This window comes from Thermobia domestica, chromosome 6 (genome assembly GCF_964235325.1).
Source record: "Thermobia domestica chromosome 6, izTheDome1.hap1.1, whole genome shotgun sequence".
Taxonomy (NCBI): domain Eukaryota; kingdom Metazoa; phylum Arthropoda; class Insecta; order Zygentoma; family Lepismatidae; genus Thermobia; species Thermobia domestica.
In genome coordinates this window covers 242,040,915-242,057,728 of record NC_137459.1, presented here as the reverse complement: position 1 = coordinate 242,057,728, position 16,814 = coordinate 242,040,915, and the positions used below count along the sequence as shown (strand labels likewise).

Sequence of the window (16,814 nt, the reverse complement as noted above, 5' to 3'; positions counted from 1 at the left end):
TCTCTCTCTCTCTCTCTCTCTCTCTCTCTCTCTCTCTATATATATATATATATATATATATATATATATATATATATATATATATATATATATATATGTGTGTGTGTGTGTGTGTATACAGGGTGTACGGTAACTACGTGGACGAACTTGGACGGGTGATAGTACATCTTTAAAAAAGCAAAAAAAGTACTAGTGAACATGGGGAAATTCCGTCCCGTTTAAGAGTGACAGGGTGTTGAAAGCGTGGGATCATGAACTTCAGAGGCCAACAGCTTAAGACAATACATCGTGGAGAGTGCGGTTAAAAACGTCACTTAGAAAGTCTGAAAAATACATATTTGAAAACGCAGATACGTGTGCCCACGGGATTAACAACGTGTGATACTTCTTTCCTTTACAACATGTCCGGGAATCCCTCCGTTCCTTTGGGAATCCCGTGCGCACGCATATCTGTGTTTCCAAACACGGATTTTTCAATAGAGTAGGTATGACTTTCTATGTGAAGTTTTTAACCGCACTCTCTACGATGAATTGTTTTTAAGCTGTTGGCCTGTGAAGTTCATGTTCCCACGCTTTCGACACTCTGTCACTCCTAAACGGGACGGAATTTTTCCCATATTCACTACGACTTTTTTTGCTTCTTGTTAGATGTACTATCACCCGCCAAATTTATCCACGTAGTTGTTGTTCACCCTATACGTATATATAATATATAATTTAAAATATATAATTCAATGACTACATTTGTAACAACTTTTGAGACATCCGACTGATTTCGATTAAATTTTCAACGTAGATGAGGGTCGGGCCTGGAATGGTTTTTATAGCTTCACTTTGAAGATGCACTTTGAAGAGAAGGGGAAGATATACAAAAATGATCGAAAATGACCAATATTAATGTCGAATCATAGTTTTTAGAGTGGCTGATATGAACAGTGCCACTTCTGATGCCGTTTAAATCCAAATTCAGTCCCCATTATTACTCTTAAAAGGGATGGTGACATGTAAAAATAATTGAAAATTACCGATTAATTGAAATCCATACTGAAAAACGTTGATTTTCCCCAAATTTTTCATCTAATATAAATATGTTTTCTTTAAAAAATAGTAGTTACAGCATATAAAAAATTTAATGCAGGCCCACTTACAAATCAGTTTAGTACCATTGTTTTATGGTAGTATTTACAGTACCTTGTTGAAACGTTTGTCTTCAAAGTGTCAAATATAAAGTAAATTGTGTAATCTGCTGTAAAAAAAAAAAAAAAAAAAAAAAAAACTGTTCTCCGATTGGTATGAGGCGGAGATACCATACTATTTTTCGATTGGTATGGTAAAATAATTTTTCCGTACTACTTTACCGCAAAATATTAATTATATGTAAACTTTCTTATTTTTAAATGCCTGAAGCGAGGTAATCTTACAATGATATTTAAAAGCTGGTCATTTGGGGGGCCAAGAAATCATTTGGGGGGCCTGGCCCCGATGGGCCCCCATGGCTACACCCCTGCTGCGTCTATAAATTGGGACATGGCATGTAGAAGAAAGAGTGGAAAGGGAGTTGGTATTGTTTGTAGCTGGCCATATTCTTTGTAAACTTTTCCCAAATAACAATTTTGGATTTGTTTAAAAGACAAGCATATCAACCAAAAATAGAATGTATTACTTTTATATCGCTTCTGGCTTTTATATTGTTCATATATTTTTGTAGTAAGACTTGTTAAAACTAACAGTAGTCTACTTTCTATATGAATTAAATTTTTATGTGGAACGCTTTTGTCTACTATTTTGCTAGTTGAATCCTATTATTAATATTATTTTACTTATATCTATAAGAAATCAGATCATTCAGTATTTTTGCTTTTCACATATACATATACATGTAAGTATACGTCAAACATTTACCGTTTCGAACTTAATAGTATTTTTGTACTGTAAGGGTTAGAAAGATTGTTTGGGTATGAACAATCACTAAGTAACCTGGCTGGTTTATCGTCTTCTGATGATTACTCTTCAACAGTTACTCTTACATAGCAATTATATGCCCTATTACTAAACATATCTTCCAAGATACTATTTACACTATATCCAAAATTCAAGTGTATATGTTTACGGACCGAGGCGAGAAGAAGCTTGTCGAGAATCGAGACGAGACGAGATTTCAAAAAAAAAAATCTCGTCTCGTCTAGTGGGCAACACTACCTGGAACTATATATTATTTCAAACAAGAGAGTTTCGTTTCACAGTGTGAAACAAGAGCCGACTAAAAGACTATGGCAATTCAATACTCAAACTTGAAATACAACAACCATAACTACTAGTAGCAAAATATTAATAAGATCAAAGATAGAACCTGTTCCATGGACATTATATCCATATTAAAAAGCCATTACATGCTACACCTTACTGTTTTTATTCTGCAAAGGTAATCGTTGAAACTTTCAATTGTTAATTTGAACCACTTCTGGTTTGCATAGAGGGTTAACGAAGAAGATGGACCCTATTCTTGGGACGCTGAATCGATCACAGAAAACGGAATTTCGATGTCCTTTACAATTCTTTTTGTGCGAAATCAGTATTAAAATCGGAAGTAATATTAAATTTGAACCACTTTCGGTTTTGATATAGTGTTTGAGATAGTAATGGTACGTTACCTTGAGACACTGAATCGACTGCAAAAAACAGTATTTTGATATCTCTTACCGTTTTTTCTTTGTTGCCTGTCGACGGACGGACAACGCTGTTCTTATAAGGCTTCCGACATTTATGCATAGCTTATTTTCGATGTCTAACTAGTACACTTGTTGGTACTTATAATTTATCAAAAGTAGAGCTCGTTCGAGGCTAAGCACCTGGAATGAGAGCGTTATGGTATAGTTTAGTGCACAATGTATTTCTTACTAACCATAGAGCATGGGAAATCGATCTTAGACCCCTGCTCAAGGTATCCAATGTGGACAAGCTGATACACTCATCCATCGCTTGCAAACCTGTCCATACACCCAGCATCTGTGGCGTAGCTATACACACATTATAGCACGTATACTTCGTGTTGATCCATAGTTTATGAATACTGAGCCGTTTTTCTTCTCTTGCCTGACATTAAATATTTTCCACGTCCTAAACACAATACTATAGTGTGGTAAACTATACTGCTTACCGAAAATGAGCTGGTGACACAAGCGATGTACATTTTTAGACTACAGTGCTCCTTTGAAACAATACCTTCATATCAACGCTTGCGTCATTTTGCTCACTACCCGACTTCTGTTTATTAACACTTTTTTGGTGTGTGTGTGTGTGTGTGTGTGTGTGTGTGTGTGTGCATGTGTTGGTGTGTATACTTCATGTGATTGCTTTTCAATTGTATTGCAGTGGTATCTTTTGTATTTTGTGGTTACTCTTCTGTTCTTATTATATATACTGTACATATGTAATTTCTTGCAATAAGACTGACTGTTTAAAAAAAGCAATTAGCGTGTGCGCCTTTGGCGTGGGAGACACGGGTTCAATTCCTGGCGGGAGCTCATCACGTCTCATATAGCTTCGCTGCTGAAAGGGACGTTAAACTGTTAAAATCAACTCAACTCAATTTATCAAAAGTAGTTCTATCTTTCTTTCTTTCTTTCTTTCTTTCTTTCTTTCTCTCTCTCTCTCTCTCTCTCTCTCTCTCTCTCTCTATATATATATATATATATATATATATATATATATATATATATATATATATATATATATAGGGTGTCTCAAAAGACTCGTTTATTATCAGAATTACAACAAAATGAAAGAAGGAAAACTGTCTCCAAATATTTTCAATCTAAAGTGAAGGACTTTTTTTTTAATCGGACGAGCCGTTTGGGCTGTACACCCTTTATGCCCCTAATGTTAAATGAAAATGCAACGTTGTCATTAACTTGGATCCACAACATAAGTGAATGAAGTTACTGTCTTTTACGCTAACGTGTCGATGGTGAGCTCCCACTAAAAACATTCCCCCATTCACATTATGTTGAGGGCCCAGATAAATGGCAACGTTGCATTTTCATTTAACATTGGGCGCATGAAGAGTGTACAGCTCAAACGACTCGTTCGATTTAAAAAGTTCCTTCACTTTAGATTGAAAACATTATATTTGGAGACGATTTCCCCTTTTACATTTGTTGTAACGCTGATAATAACAGAATTGCCCTATGTCAAGGGACTTTTGAGACACCTTGTATACACATATATAAATGAATGTGTGTTTGTTCGGTATACAAATCCACACCGTTGACTTGGAATACATTGAAGTAATTTTATGGAAGAGACCGTGGGCTATATACAACTTTTTCGTTCGTATCCTAAATGGGGCTGGGGGAGAGAGGTGGTTTAAAATCTATGTAAAAAAAAAAAGAGAATATCTTAGGAATTTTTCACGTTAGGATATTGAAACTCTATGTATTATGTAACCTTTTTTCTAAGAGCAAGTTGGCATACATATATGACTTCCAATTCGGAAAAGTACTCTGGGAATAATACATCCATAGGGGATGGGTGCGAATGGGATGACATGTAAAAATAATCGAAAATGACCGATATTAATGTCGAATCCATAGTTTTCGGGGTCGACGAAATAAATAAAGACACATCCGGTGACGTCTAAGTCCATTTTCATCCCTCGTCGGCATAGTCGGGGAGAGGGAGGAGGAGGAGAAGAAGAAATGAAAGATAAAATGTCCAAAATGATTGAGATTAATATGTAATATACTTAAATAATATGCAAGTTTATATATACTTAAGTTTTGTATGGCAGTTTTTCGCCGTTGTAGCAAGTTATAAAGGTAACCAAGAAAGTTCTGTTGCTTTGTTGAGGTCTGTGTTCAATTGGCCCTCACACCGTGAGTTGAATGCCAATGGAGATAAGTGCGAAGGTCGGTTGTTGGTGTAGGTATATCCAACATTACCTTGTTGTGGTCGTTCAATTACACCGTGAACTTTTGTAAGTACAGAGTGAACATGGGACCTCCACAGAGCGTTATAAGAGCATGTATGCTGTACGAGTTCAAACTGGAGTCAAACGGTGTTGCAGCGGGGCAGAAGATATGCCAGGCGTTTGGTGACTGTGTCGTACTACGCGGCTGTCTCCGAATAAAATCATGGAGTTATAAGTTGTTATAAAATTCATTTTCTGAGTATTTCAAATGTACGAGATCCGTAATATACAAAATTTACACATGGAAAAAAAATTAAGCATTGATTTTTTTTTTGTAGGGACACCAAGCTACATACAGAAACTTGTATAAGGTATTTTATAGAGTCGTTGTTGTAAATTATTTATTACTCTGATTAAAATTAATTTAATTTCTATTCCTTCTCTAATCTGCAACAGACATTCAAAAATCATATTTTGAGTTTTACTATTTAAATATAAATAATCACAAAGTGTATCTCTAGATATCAAATTAGTTAAAACTGGTACATTTTCTATATGATATGATCAAAGATTTTATGGTATATATTGTTTGTTTCCTTGAAATTTAGATATTTCACATTGCCACAAAACAGATTCTTGAAAAGCGAGAAAATATCGTATTATAATGAACTATTTTGATTATACAATTGAAAACTGAGATTCCAAATGAGTTGAAATGAGCAAAATTTCAATATTCAGAAAAATAAAGTGTTTTTCAATGAACTTAGAGAATGTTCTGAAAGTAAATTAAAACACTATAAAATAAATCGATCTTTTAGCAATTGATTTTTCAACCGTACGGACAAAGTTGATTTCATTGTAATTGGAATGGCATCATTCTGAAAAATAATATTCATAAAACCGAATCATTATCACGTTTTTAAGTACTATGGATGATAATGCAGTGCATTTTTTAAGAAATTGCTACTGGGTATCCACGCACTAAAGGACCCTTGACACATAGCAAAATTCAAACGCAAAAAAGTTTTTAAAGTGCATTTTTGTATAATGTACACTTTTGAAATAATGACATATAAAATGACGTATTTGTCAGACTTTTGCTAACCGTTTAATTTCCGATTCAACACATCACCATCAACAGGAGCATTGCATGTAGCCCTACTTTTCCTATGAAAATATAATGCATGCAGTGTATTGGGGATTCGGGCATTAGATACTATTAGGACAGTCCCTTAATTATGTAACGCTACAAAGCATGAGAGAGATTTACAATTTGTTACTCTTTGTAACATAAGGGATTCTTTTTAACAATTTAACTGTCGACATGTCGTAGCATCTCACTGATCGTAAAATTCCCAAAGAAAAAAGAAAATTTTCTGGCAATATTAAACAAAAAAAAAAAAAAAAAAAAAAAACTTGCGCTGAAGAAAAAACAGAAAAATACGCAGTGATTATAGTCTGAGTATTAGAGGTTCTAATATCTGGGAATCAGGGGAAAAATAGGAGGGGCACAAAGGTAACCAGCGACAAATTTAGAAAAATATTTTAGTAGGGCAATCTCTTAGGAATACTTCGTGTTTAGAAATCTCAAATAAATAAGAGGAGGGGTTATGAGTAAAATTTGATTCGTTTTCTATAGAAATCCTAAAATTTCGGAGGAGCTCAGCCCTTTCCCCGCCGGCGTAAATCGTGGAACAAATTGGGTCAAAATTGTTAAAAACAGCGCTTTATATTTAATGGACAATCCCACTTTCTTACAAGTTTGTTCCATCTATTAATTATGTCAGAAAATTTGCCTGAACAAATCTCAATTACCGATATTGCCTATAACAGACACGAAGTGGTTGGTTGCCATGAAATGTTAGGCCAGGCTAGGATAAAACAAGTAAGGTTAAAGAGAACAATCTTTGAGAACACTGGAATTGGGCGATAATGAGAATTGGGAATCTCTGGAAAACGAACCAAAATGCTAATGCACGAGTGTAGCTGAGGAATGGCTGAAAGTTAGTCTCAACGGCCTCTAAAATAATAACTTCAAAATTATGTATGCATAGTCAATGTACTCAATATAACCCAACCTAAGCACAAAATCAAAGTTGTTTTTATGAAAGTTTATAACTTAATATGCGTCGCATCAAATGAATATAAACAATGTAGTGCATAGTAGATCGGTGCGATGGTAGGATATGTGAAAAAATCAGTTATACTAAAGAATAAAATACAATCTGACTTTGAAGCAAAAATCGTCTGTGATCGCTTCTTCTCAATAAAACGGAAATTGATTCTAGGAAACTGGATATTCAATTGTCTCCAGAGAACATACAAGCAGCAAACAAAACAAACATGGCAAGCATAACTAATTCTGTCGCTCTAGTTCCTTCCTATTTACAACAACCTCCTCTTCAATAGATAGGTAAGCTTAGTCTCAAATATGTTCTAACACGTGGGCCTACCTTATAGACGACAGACAACAATCCTGGATTTGACTTCACGTAGCTACATTAATCATTCGGCGTGAGAAATTTTCACTAAAAATACATCGGCGTCGACATTCTGAATCAGCAACTCCTTGCTCTACATCTCGCCGTTTTTTATGTAAGTGGCTATCATCGCAACGCAAAGTGTTCCCTCAAAAGTGTTGTAAAGGTTCTTTTCTCGATATTTTATCAGAAATAATGAGTCTTAATTGTAACGAAGCAAACCAGTATTGTAAGCTAAGGATAAGTAATAATTCCATTTCATGAAAATTAAATAGAGACTATTCAAAAGGTACATAATCCAAACATCATTTAGACCGTTACTCATGTGAGAGTTCGACTTCAACCTTTCTACCTCTTTTCAGTCTATTAACTTTCCTTGTATTAAAGTAGAATGGAAGTGCTAGCATCTCGAGGCAGATCAATGAGTAGGCGAAACGAAGAAGAGATAAATATCTGAAATTCCAAGAATGAAGCTCTCCAATTTTACACCTATCAACAGAATACAAACTAATACATATATTCACAAAACCAAAGTATATTGAAGTAATTTTAAATTTACAGTAATGCAAGTAATTTATTGTTAAGTACTCTTCCAGAAATTAACAAAAATATATGAAGTGCACTGGGTATCCAAACTCCTGGCCCTGGGTATCCAATTGCTGGGCCGAGGTATCCATTTGGATACAAAAAGGTAGCTTAAAAATGCCCTTTGATAATGTGTATTTTGCACATAACGTCTAAAAAAGCCCACTTTGTACATAATATTTCCGTTTGAGGCAACCCAAGTGTAGTTTCAAGAGCTCAAGAAAACAATGTGCAGTAAGTGTACACTTCAGACACAAATACATGTCTCATAACCGGAAACTCGTCTTTAGCTAAGACTCTGAAAAGGTATTTGACATAGTTGGTATCAAGATTCTGTGTAAATCAAGTAAGTTCTGTGAGTTCCCATCTAAGTTCAAACTATGATTGCATTGATGCCATTTTCTTCCTGCAGAAATGGTTGTTAAGCTAGGAAATAAACTCACTTTTTTAAAAAATTATCTTGGAAGTCCACATCATAAAAAAACGTATTATTGTAAATACTGTGTTTAACTGTCATTAAAATAAGGACTCTCGTGAAATTTAGTATATCACTATCTGTTATTAAAATCAGAGAGTAGGATTGGAGTTTTGCAAATATTTTCATAAAGAAAACAATGCTATTGAGGGTTATGGTGCATAAAAATAACTCAAATTACTCGGCAAGCAACTTACTAGTAATGCCAAGATACTTATTATAATCCAATGTACACCACCCTACCATTAATGACTGGACAACAAAGAAACTTATTCAGATTGGACCCATAAGAAGTTAGTATGCTCATAAGGAGTTAGTACGCCGTATGTATGCTTTACCGTGGTGACAACCTCGACCCTTCTAGGAATACTTTCCATAAGGTTATGTTTGACTTCGGCAGGCATTGTTCACCATGCTACCTTCAAAACGGCAAACAGAGTGATTGTGATTGGGTCTTCAGACGGTGCTTCAACTAATCCCAAAGATGTTAAATAGGATTGAGGTCAAGGCTTTGGACCGGTCCGTCGAGAACTTGAACTTTCACCTCCTCAAACCGCTGTGATGATGATGTGCATTTTTTGGATGCTGACATTGCATGTTGGAACAAAAACAGCCCACTACCGAACAGCTGCTAAAGGGTAGAAGCGCAGAATTGTGTAGGATTGCTTGATAAGCGAAGACATTTATTATCACAGGTACTAACACCGGATATTCGTCCAAATCGTGAGAAACAGGTCAACATCATGATTTCTCTGCCGCCAAATTTCACAATATGAACAATGTACTTCGGCAAGTAGCGCTCATCTGGCATGCGTCATATCCATACACGTCCGTCGGGTTGCCACAACATATAGCGTAATTCATCTCTTCACATGATCCTCTTCCTCTGCTCCACTGTTCATTCGCACCATATTTTGCATCATTGTAGTCGGCGGCTCTCGTTCACTTGTGTGATCCTTCGCTTATAAGTAACAGCCGGTGTACTTTCACTACGCGTCTGAGTCATAACAGGTCTCTATGAGAAACTTCCGTAGCTTCCCTGATCGGGATTGCGGTTTTATCACGCCTTCTCAATCCCATTTCCCCTCTAATTGTAAGTTACACACTCTTGCATGTAGCATGTGAAATTCTCCGAATATCTCACATATTGAATGACCAAATCGACGGACTCCAATGATCATGCCCATTTCATCTGTACTTAACTCTCGTCGTCTGCTTATTTCGATTGCGAGCACTTGTAGGTAGTTCTCCCAAGCTCTCACTTTCCTTTTATCACCATGTCATATATATATATATATATATATATATATATATATATATATATATATATATATATATATATATATATATATATCTGTTTTTCTGGATTTGATTTCAGTTTAGCTTGTCTTTCAGCAGTAAGGTTATATCAGACTTATAGCTACAGCTCAACGTGGGATTCAAACTACATGATCCCTGCAGAGAATCGAACCCGGATCTCCTGCGCCAAAAGCGGGTGCACTATGTACATAGTCACAAAAGAGCTCAAGTGATTCATTTGCGACGTCTGAAGAAGTCTACTTGTCTTGGCGGGAGGGGGAGTGTCCTGCTATTAATGACAATTTGCTGTTAATAATCTGACATGAAATCTTATTGCTTTTACATACCTATATTTAAAAAAAAAGACACATAAAGCCAATGTTTAACTAAAACATCCTAGGATTCACTGTTTGTAACGATCATTCGTGGAAAATAAAATGTGGAATCAATCGGATTTATCCTAAAAAAAATATTTTATCGTTAATTTTATTATACTAGGTCATGTCAAAATATCATGGAATAATAATTGTTGAAATCTATGTGTGTCGTTACATTTCGGTGACTGGCAAAAGTAGCGTAAATATGGACATTTCCAGTCTTAGGCAAAAATCTGAGTAATGCTTAGGATCTCACTTTAAGCAGTAAGTCATTTCCCATAAGACATTAGTATTGGAAAGGGTAGTAAGCTCTTCCAACTAGTTACTCAATGGAAATTTCTGATAATTTGTTTAGCGCTATTTCGTAATGAGGGACTGAATATTACAAGCGTTAATTTTTCATGATTTCAGTTCTTTCAAACGTGGTCACTGATTACAATCTATGCATTCATATCTTCATCTGTGTCCGGTAAGTTGTGCCTACGTAACAACAGATTTAAAAGTAATGACTGATAACGTGGACAAGCCGTGCAATTAAGACATAAAGAAAGCACTTGCCAAAACTTTAATTCTTAAATAAGCTTCTCCCTTTAGTTTTAAATCAGTTTTTACAGAAGAAAGAAAAGTAATATAGTTGGAATATTTTGACTACTTGCTATGTTTGACTGATAAATAGCCAAAATGTAAGACTGACTCTTGCAATACATTTTCAGCCTCCATTTTTAATACATATTACTTTCTGTTAAAATTAAAGAATGAAGATGTAGGATATAAATAGAGCAAAATAAATAAATAAAATTTACATCTGACACCCAAACGTTTACTTTAGAAGTAAGGTAAGCATACAGAGTTGCAAAGGAGGTTCTTTTTCCCAACTGGTTCTTAACTTTAGTTTTAAAAAAAATATCGAAGGAAAGCAAATATTGTTAATTTCAGTTTGTATTACCTGTATACGCTATTGTTTCATTTAATACTAGTAATCAGTTCCGTTGTATTCAAAATGTACAAAGTCAAGTCATGAGTTAACTTCGTTTTCACGTTTATTTATTCCCGTCAATCCCCCACGGCTTTGAAGTTTAAACAGTTTTAATTTATTAAATTGTATTACATAAGCATATTTTTTTTAAATCAAGCATTCCACAAAGAATCAAAATAATCATTTCTTGGTTATAAGCCTTCAATATATAGTTGCCATCTTCTCTTAGTCAAGTCCTAGCTAGTCATTTTACGTGTTACACATCTGGAATGAGTTAGAGGAAACTAAACGACATTTCTCTTCATGAACTTACGGAGCTTTTGCGCTTCGTCACATCTAAATTGGGTATGGAATATTACGATTTTATTTTGATTTTATATCAATGAAAAATTTCGCATTCTTTTACTATTAAATCTGAACTAAAATTTAAAAAATATTGGATACTATTTAATTGTATTTTAATATTCGTATGTGCCTTAGCTCTAAAATATTATATTATTTTGGCGTGTTTTTAATTTGTTCGATACTGCATCTCAAACACACGTGACTAAGAACTTATCTTTGTAAGTTACGTATATACATTATGTCAATATTAACAAATATGACAATTTTAAACTCTATTATAGTGTATCATCTCGTTAGTCAATCTTGTTTTCGTAATCATCAATGACATCAGCGTAAAAGAGTTTCCACTTTTTTATATTTCTATTTTGTGACAGTACGTATATTGCTTTAATATTCAGACAGTTAACATAGGTGGTATTTAAAGTAAAGAGAAGTTCGAATTAGAAAGTAATACTTTGATTTAAAACTTAAAATATAATCTTTAAAGACCTATCATTTTTAAAATAATTGTTTATTGCGAAAATAAAATAATCTAACGCAATATAATATCATACATAGTAAACGACATTCAACACTGCATAGAGTAAGTTGACAGAAAATGTTAAATATCAAAATATTTGTGCAACTATGTGAGTCACGAGAGAAATATAAGTAAAGTAAATGATGTTTCCTTTTCTAAGAAAAATCGCATAATACTAGCCTGCGTAAACACATACAAATATGATCTCTGGACTAGTAGAATATCAAACATCTGTCTCCCGCTTGTCGGGAGGATGTTCGCCAAGAAGCAGACACCAGGTTCAATTTTGCGACAGTCCAGTGTTTAGATTACTCTATTTTTCCAAAATATCGAATCTCTTCTTACACAAAAAACAGCTCATCAGATTTACCAACGGATAACACAAACTGAACCAGCTATTAAACTGACCGTCTGGACACCATCTTCATTTGATGTACTATTTTCTAATTCAGAGCACGAAGAAAATTGAATGAAATTTTAAGCACTGACATGAGTGAAATGATGCAGTTTCTTATACAAAACAACAGTTTATTTTGCGTGACACGTGAATGTAAAGCAGAAAAACTCACTAAATTTCGTAGATGAAATATGTAAGTGGCCTAATTAATAAAATGAAACAATGCACTAAATATTATGCGTTATAAATGCAGTTAACAATACTATTGACACAGTTTGAATTCTAGCTAAATACCACATTTTCATGGTTAATATGAAGCAATAGCAGAGAATAAATTATTTTACGTAGATGAGTGTGTCACTGAAGTGAAAGTTTTGACTTTCCTGTAGTGAAGATGCTCGAAAATTCTACGAAAATATTCACAAAAATTTCAACTGTTAATCAACTTCAATTTAAATAATGTAACAGTGTCGATTCTTCATTCGATTGGGGGAGGGGAAATCCCTAGATGTCAGCAGATTTTCAGGTTTTTCAATATTATATTATTATTTTATGGATTAAAATACACAAAAATGTCGAAGCCGAAGGGGAATGATGCCCCTGAAATAATGTTCAATGGAATACAATAATAAGGCCACTGTATGTCGCCAGCGAAAGTGGTAACTTCGTAATGAATGGACCAATTTGAATAGATATTTGTTTGACGGAGAGGGATGACAGAAATTCTCCTTAGTTTGTTGTACTTGTTACAATCGTTATTGACAACAGAATATATATATTGAGTAGTTCTACACTTTTCCTGGTGACTGTATGCACAAGCTACTACTGTAGCTTTTAATCAAGAAAACAAAATTTAAATATTTTAGATACCTAAGATATAACATCAAAGTTGAAAGGTAATGTTTGTGTTAGGAAAAACTAGTCACATTATCCACTTTCTTCGCTATTCTTCTATTTAATAGAAAAATCCACAGTTCTTGTTCAATTTTTTAGTATTACAAGTGATTGTATGTGGAGGACTGGCTAGATTGGAACGTGCCAGAAAGTAGACATGTACGTTTGCAAAAAGCGCAAATTATCTCTTGTCACGCTACTATTTTACCAGAAACCCTACTCTTGAGCATACTGGCTACGAGAAGATATTACTCTTAATAATCTTTCCAGAGATTGGAGCCTATACAAAATTACCATCAATGTTTTCACATAATACAAAAAATGGCAAATTGAATTGATATGTGAAAACAGTGAGGTTCAATATTTACATGAGTCACGAATACACGCTTGCATAAGTTATGCTTTGCCATGGCATGGATTATTATTAAAGCTTCAGAGAAAACCCACACCAAACTATTGAAATAACACTTTTTCACCATAAACATTATGATGTTAAGTATTAAGAAGTTTTAAAGTTCTTACAACAGGTGTCGTAAAGGATTACAATAGACTTAACGAGAGAATTTTTCAATATATAGCCTTGTTTATTTCTTATTAGTAGTAGCAGTAAGAGAATACGGTGTCACACGTAGTAATAGTAAGAAATCAAGTACTTACATCTACATGGAGTAAATCCTGTGTCAGATACAAGTCCATGGGGACAAGGCACCATGTATCCAGCACAGTAAGCCATATGGCACCCAGGAGTTGGCTGTAGAAAATACACAACATTTGTGGAACAATTCTTTAAAAGAATTGGTATTTTAAGACCACAACAGTCCCCATCAATATGAACACAGCCCACACTATTCACAATGCCCTCATTAACGTTTGGAATTTCACCTAAAAGGAAAAAAAAAGCAAAATATAAATAAAATCCAAACAAGAACTAACAGTACTTTCAAAAATATATACATCAAAGATATTGACTCAAACAGAAATTCTAATATGGTCTTCCTCTTCTTTTGTTTTGTCTTCCACTCTTATATGTGCATAATTACTAATTGGTGGGTTTCGGTCACTGAGATAGATCAAAAATTGACTTTAAAAAATGGCTCAGAATGAGTTTTACAGCATCATGTTACCCCTTAACTTCCTTTGGAAACATTATAATTCAGTGGTGTAAGGGTGGCTTTCGGTTTAAAGGTTCGCTGTTTTTATCCCAGACCACATGAGTTTGTGCTAAACAACGTCCTATCTGTGGGTTTCTCTCGGGAGTTCTTCTGTTTCCTTCCCTCTCATATCTTCTTCAAACATCATTCACTTGCGTTTATCATACGCTTCATTTAGACTACAGTGTATAACTACGGGATTTTATACTCAAAGTTTCACTTAATTTCCTTTTCCTAAATTTCTAAGCCTATCTCTATGTAGAAAAAAAAACATGTTAATTTAAAGCATTATCCTAATTCTCTTAGAGTGACTTATACGTCATCCTTTAAGGTGACAAAGTTTTCAGTAGGATTGTTCTAGAGATCGTGATTCTCTGAATCCAGCTTCAATATTTAAAATATCAATATAGAGGTGCTAATCAAATATTGCTATGTTGTTAAAAATTTTTACTTTTGAAGTGATTGTGTGTGTATGAAGTTAGTTTCGTGGTACGGAAAAAAATGGAATACGATATTTCAACGAGTTTAGAGATTTCTAGATTTCTTTAAAAGTGGATTTTCACATGTATTCGTTCTTATGTGCACAAGCCCATGATTAAATAAATTTGACCTGCTTTCTTTAAGCAGATACATAACATGGTTTTATTTCTTCTTTAATCCTTCAAATAAGGATAGTTTACCGAAGAACAAAACTTAAATATCGTAATTTTCTCGAAAACGACTATGAACATTTTAGGCGATTTTCTTATGTTTTTTTCATATGTTATAATCATTTCTAAACCTATCACTATTCATTTCTTTCTGTAAATTTCAAAATTTTGCCCTAACGCATTATATGACCTATTGTAATTGTATATACAATTTAGTAACGTGTTGAGACACACTTAAGATTAACATCTGAACATAATCTCCTACAAGAATGTCTCATTTAGTTTTTGCATAGGGAATGACGTTTTCATGTGTTACTGGATTTTCTAAAACTATTTCTAATATCTTCCATACGTATCGGATACAATTCATGTCTATTGAATATAGTGAAAGAAAATAATATATCTATACTATATATCTATCTGCAGGGTAGTGTATTGCTTACACCAGGACTTCGCAATGCATACCACATATTTAATAACACAATACAGGAAGTTATTTTTTGAGGTGCATATTTCTCGATGTCTGTTATTTTCAATATATTCACCTATACTGAAGATATCCGGTATTTGAATTTTGATCACGTTTCAAAATTTTCGACAGTTCTTTCCTACTAAGAGATACAGACTTTCAAATCTAGAAATCCAGCACTGGAATAAAAGAAGAAATATGGCATATTTGAGGATTTTCTTCTGATTAATTTTTGATTCCATATGTTGTTAGTTTGTAATAAACTAATCGTGTCACTCACTGATCTATAAAAGCAAACCATCAAATGTGGTATTGTTATACAGGACAACGTAGCCGATGTTCATTATATACATTAGGAATGAAATGACCTTTAGCAATGGCTGAGTGAATCAGACCATTTTGATGAGATAATAGCGCTTTGTTTTATAACAGGATCTTGTGAACATAAAACTGATTTGAGATTTGACATTGACTGGGTATCGACTAGTAGTAAATGGTTCTCTTTTCGTAATTCAAAGTTCTGGGTTCAATCTGATGACTAGTCATTATGACTGAAGTTTCCCAGTGCTCAGTTCCACGAGGCGAATGTTGGAATGATTACTTTCAAATGTAAGACCTGGACAACTTCCATCCACCTATGCTTACTTTCGAGTGACGATAGGAGAGAAGAAAGTATGGTGATCATGAAAAATATAGAATTCCATACTTCAACGAATTTACACGTTTCTCGGCCCCTTCGATATCTGCCTGTCTGTTCGTTCGTTCGTCCGTCTGTTCGTTCCGATGTAAATGTGTTCACTTTCCTAGAGGTCGTACCGTTCAACGTATCTGCATACAATTTCAAACTTAAGATTTTTACAAGATTTCTTAGGGATCGTTTTCGAATTTTCTTCCTACCCACAAAATTAAGAATAGTTTACTGAATATTGAAAATGGCAATTTTCTCGAAAACAGCTCTCTTGATTTTGTTTAAATTTCATACATCAATATTTTATTAACAACTCTATACTGTGACATTAGTAATTTCCCTTGAAAAAGTCCAGAACGGTTAGTTTAATCTTAGAGATGAGTTCTTTTATAATGATTTTCTCAACGACTCAAGTAATATTATTCACACTTTATAAATAAAATAATATTTCGTTAGTAATCTGACAATATTTCACAATCAATTTCTCCTCAAAATATTCTCAAGGGATAATTTACTCTTGGGGTGAGCTTTGAGATTTTTCCGGACCTTTGTCTCAAGAAAGACTCAGGTGATTTTGTTTATAGTTCATAAATAAATAT

General features: G+C 34.0%; 1 protein-coding gene across 1 annotated transcript in view; it reads right to left on the bottom strand.

Moving 5' to 3' along the window:
- Positions 1 to 16,814, bottom strand: part of LOC145688445 (von Willebrand factor D and EGF domain-containing protein-like) — a 613,451-nt gene that overhangs the window by 307,308 nt on the left and 289,329 nt on the right. Inside the window, exon 4 of the mRNA XM_081762680.1 lies at positions 13,915 to 14,139. Coding sequence (XP_081618806.1) covers positions 13,915 to 14,139 — 225 coding nt within the window. The remainder of the gene's footprint in view (positions 1 to 13,914; positions 14,140 to 16,814) is intronic.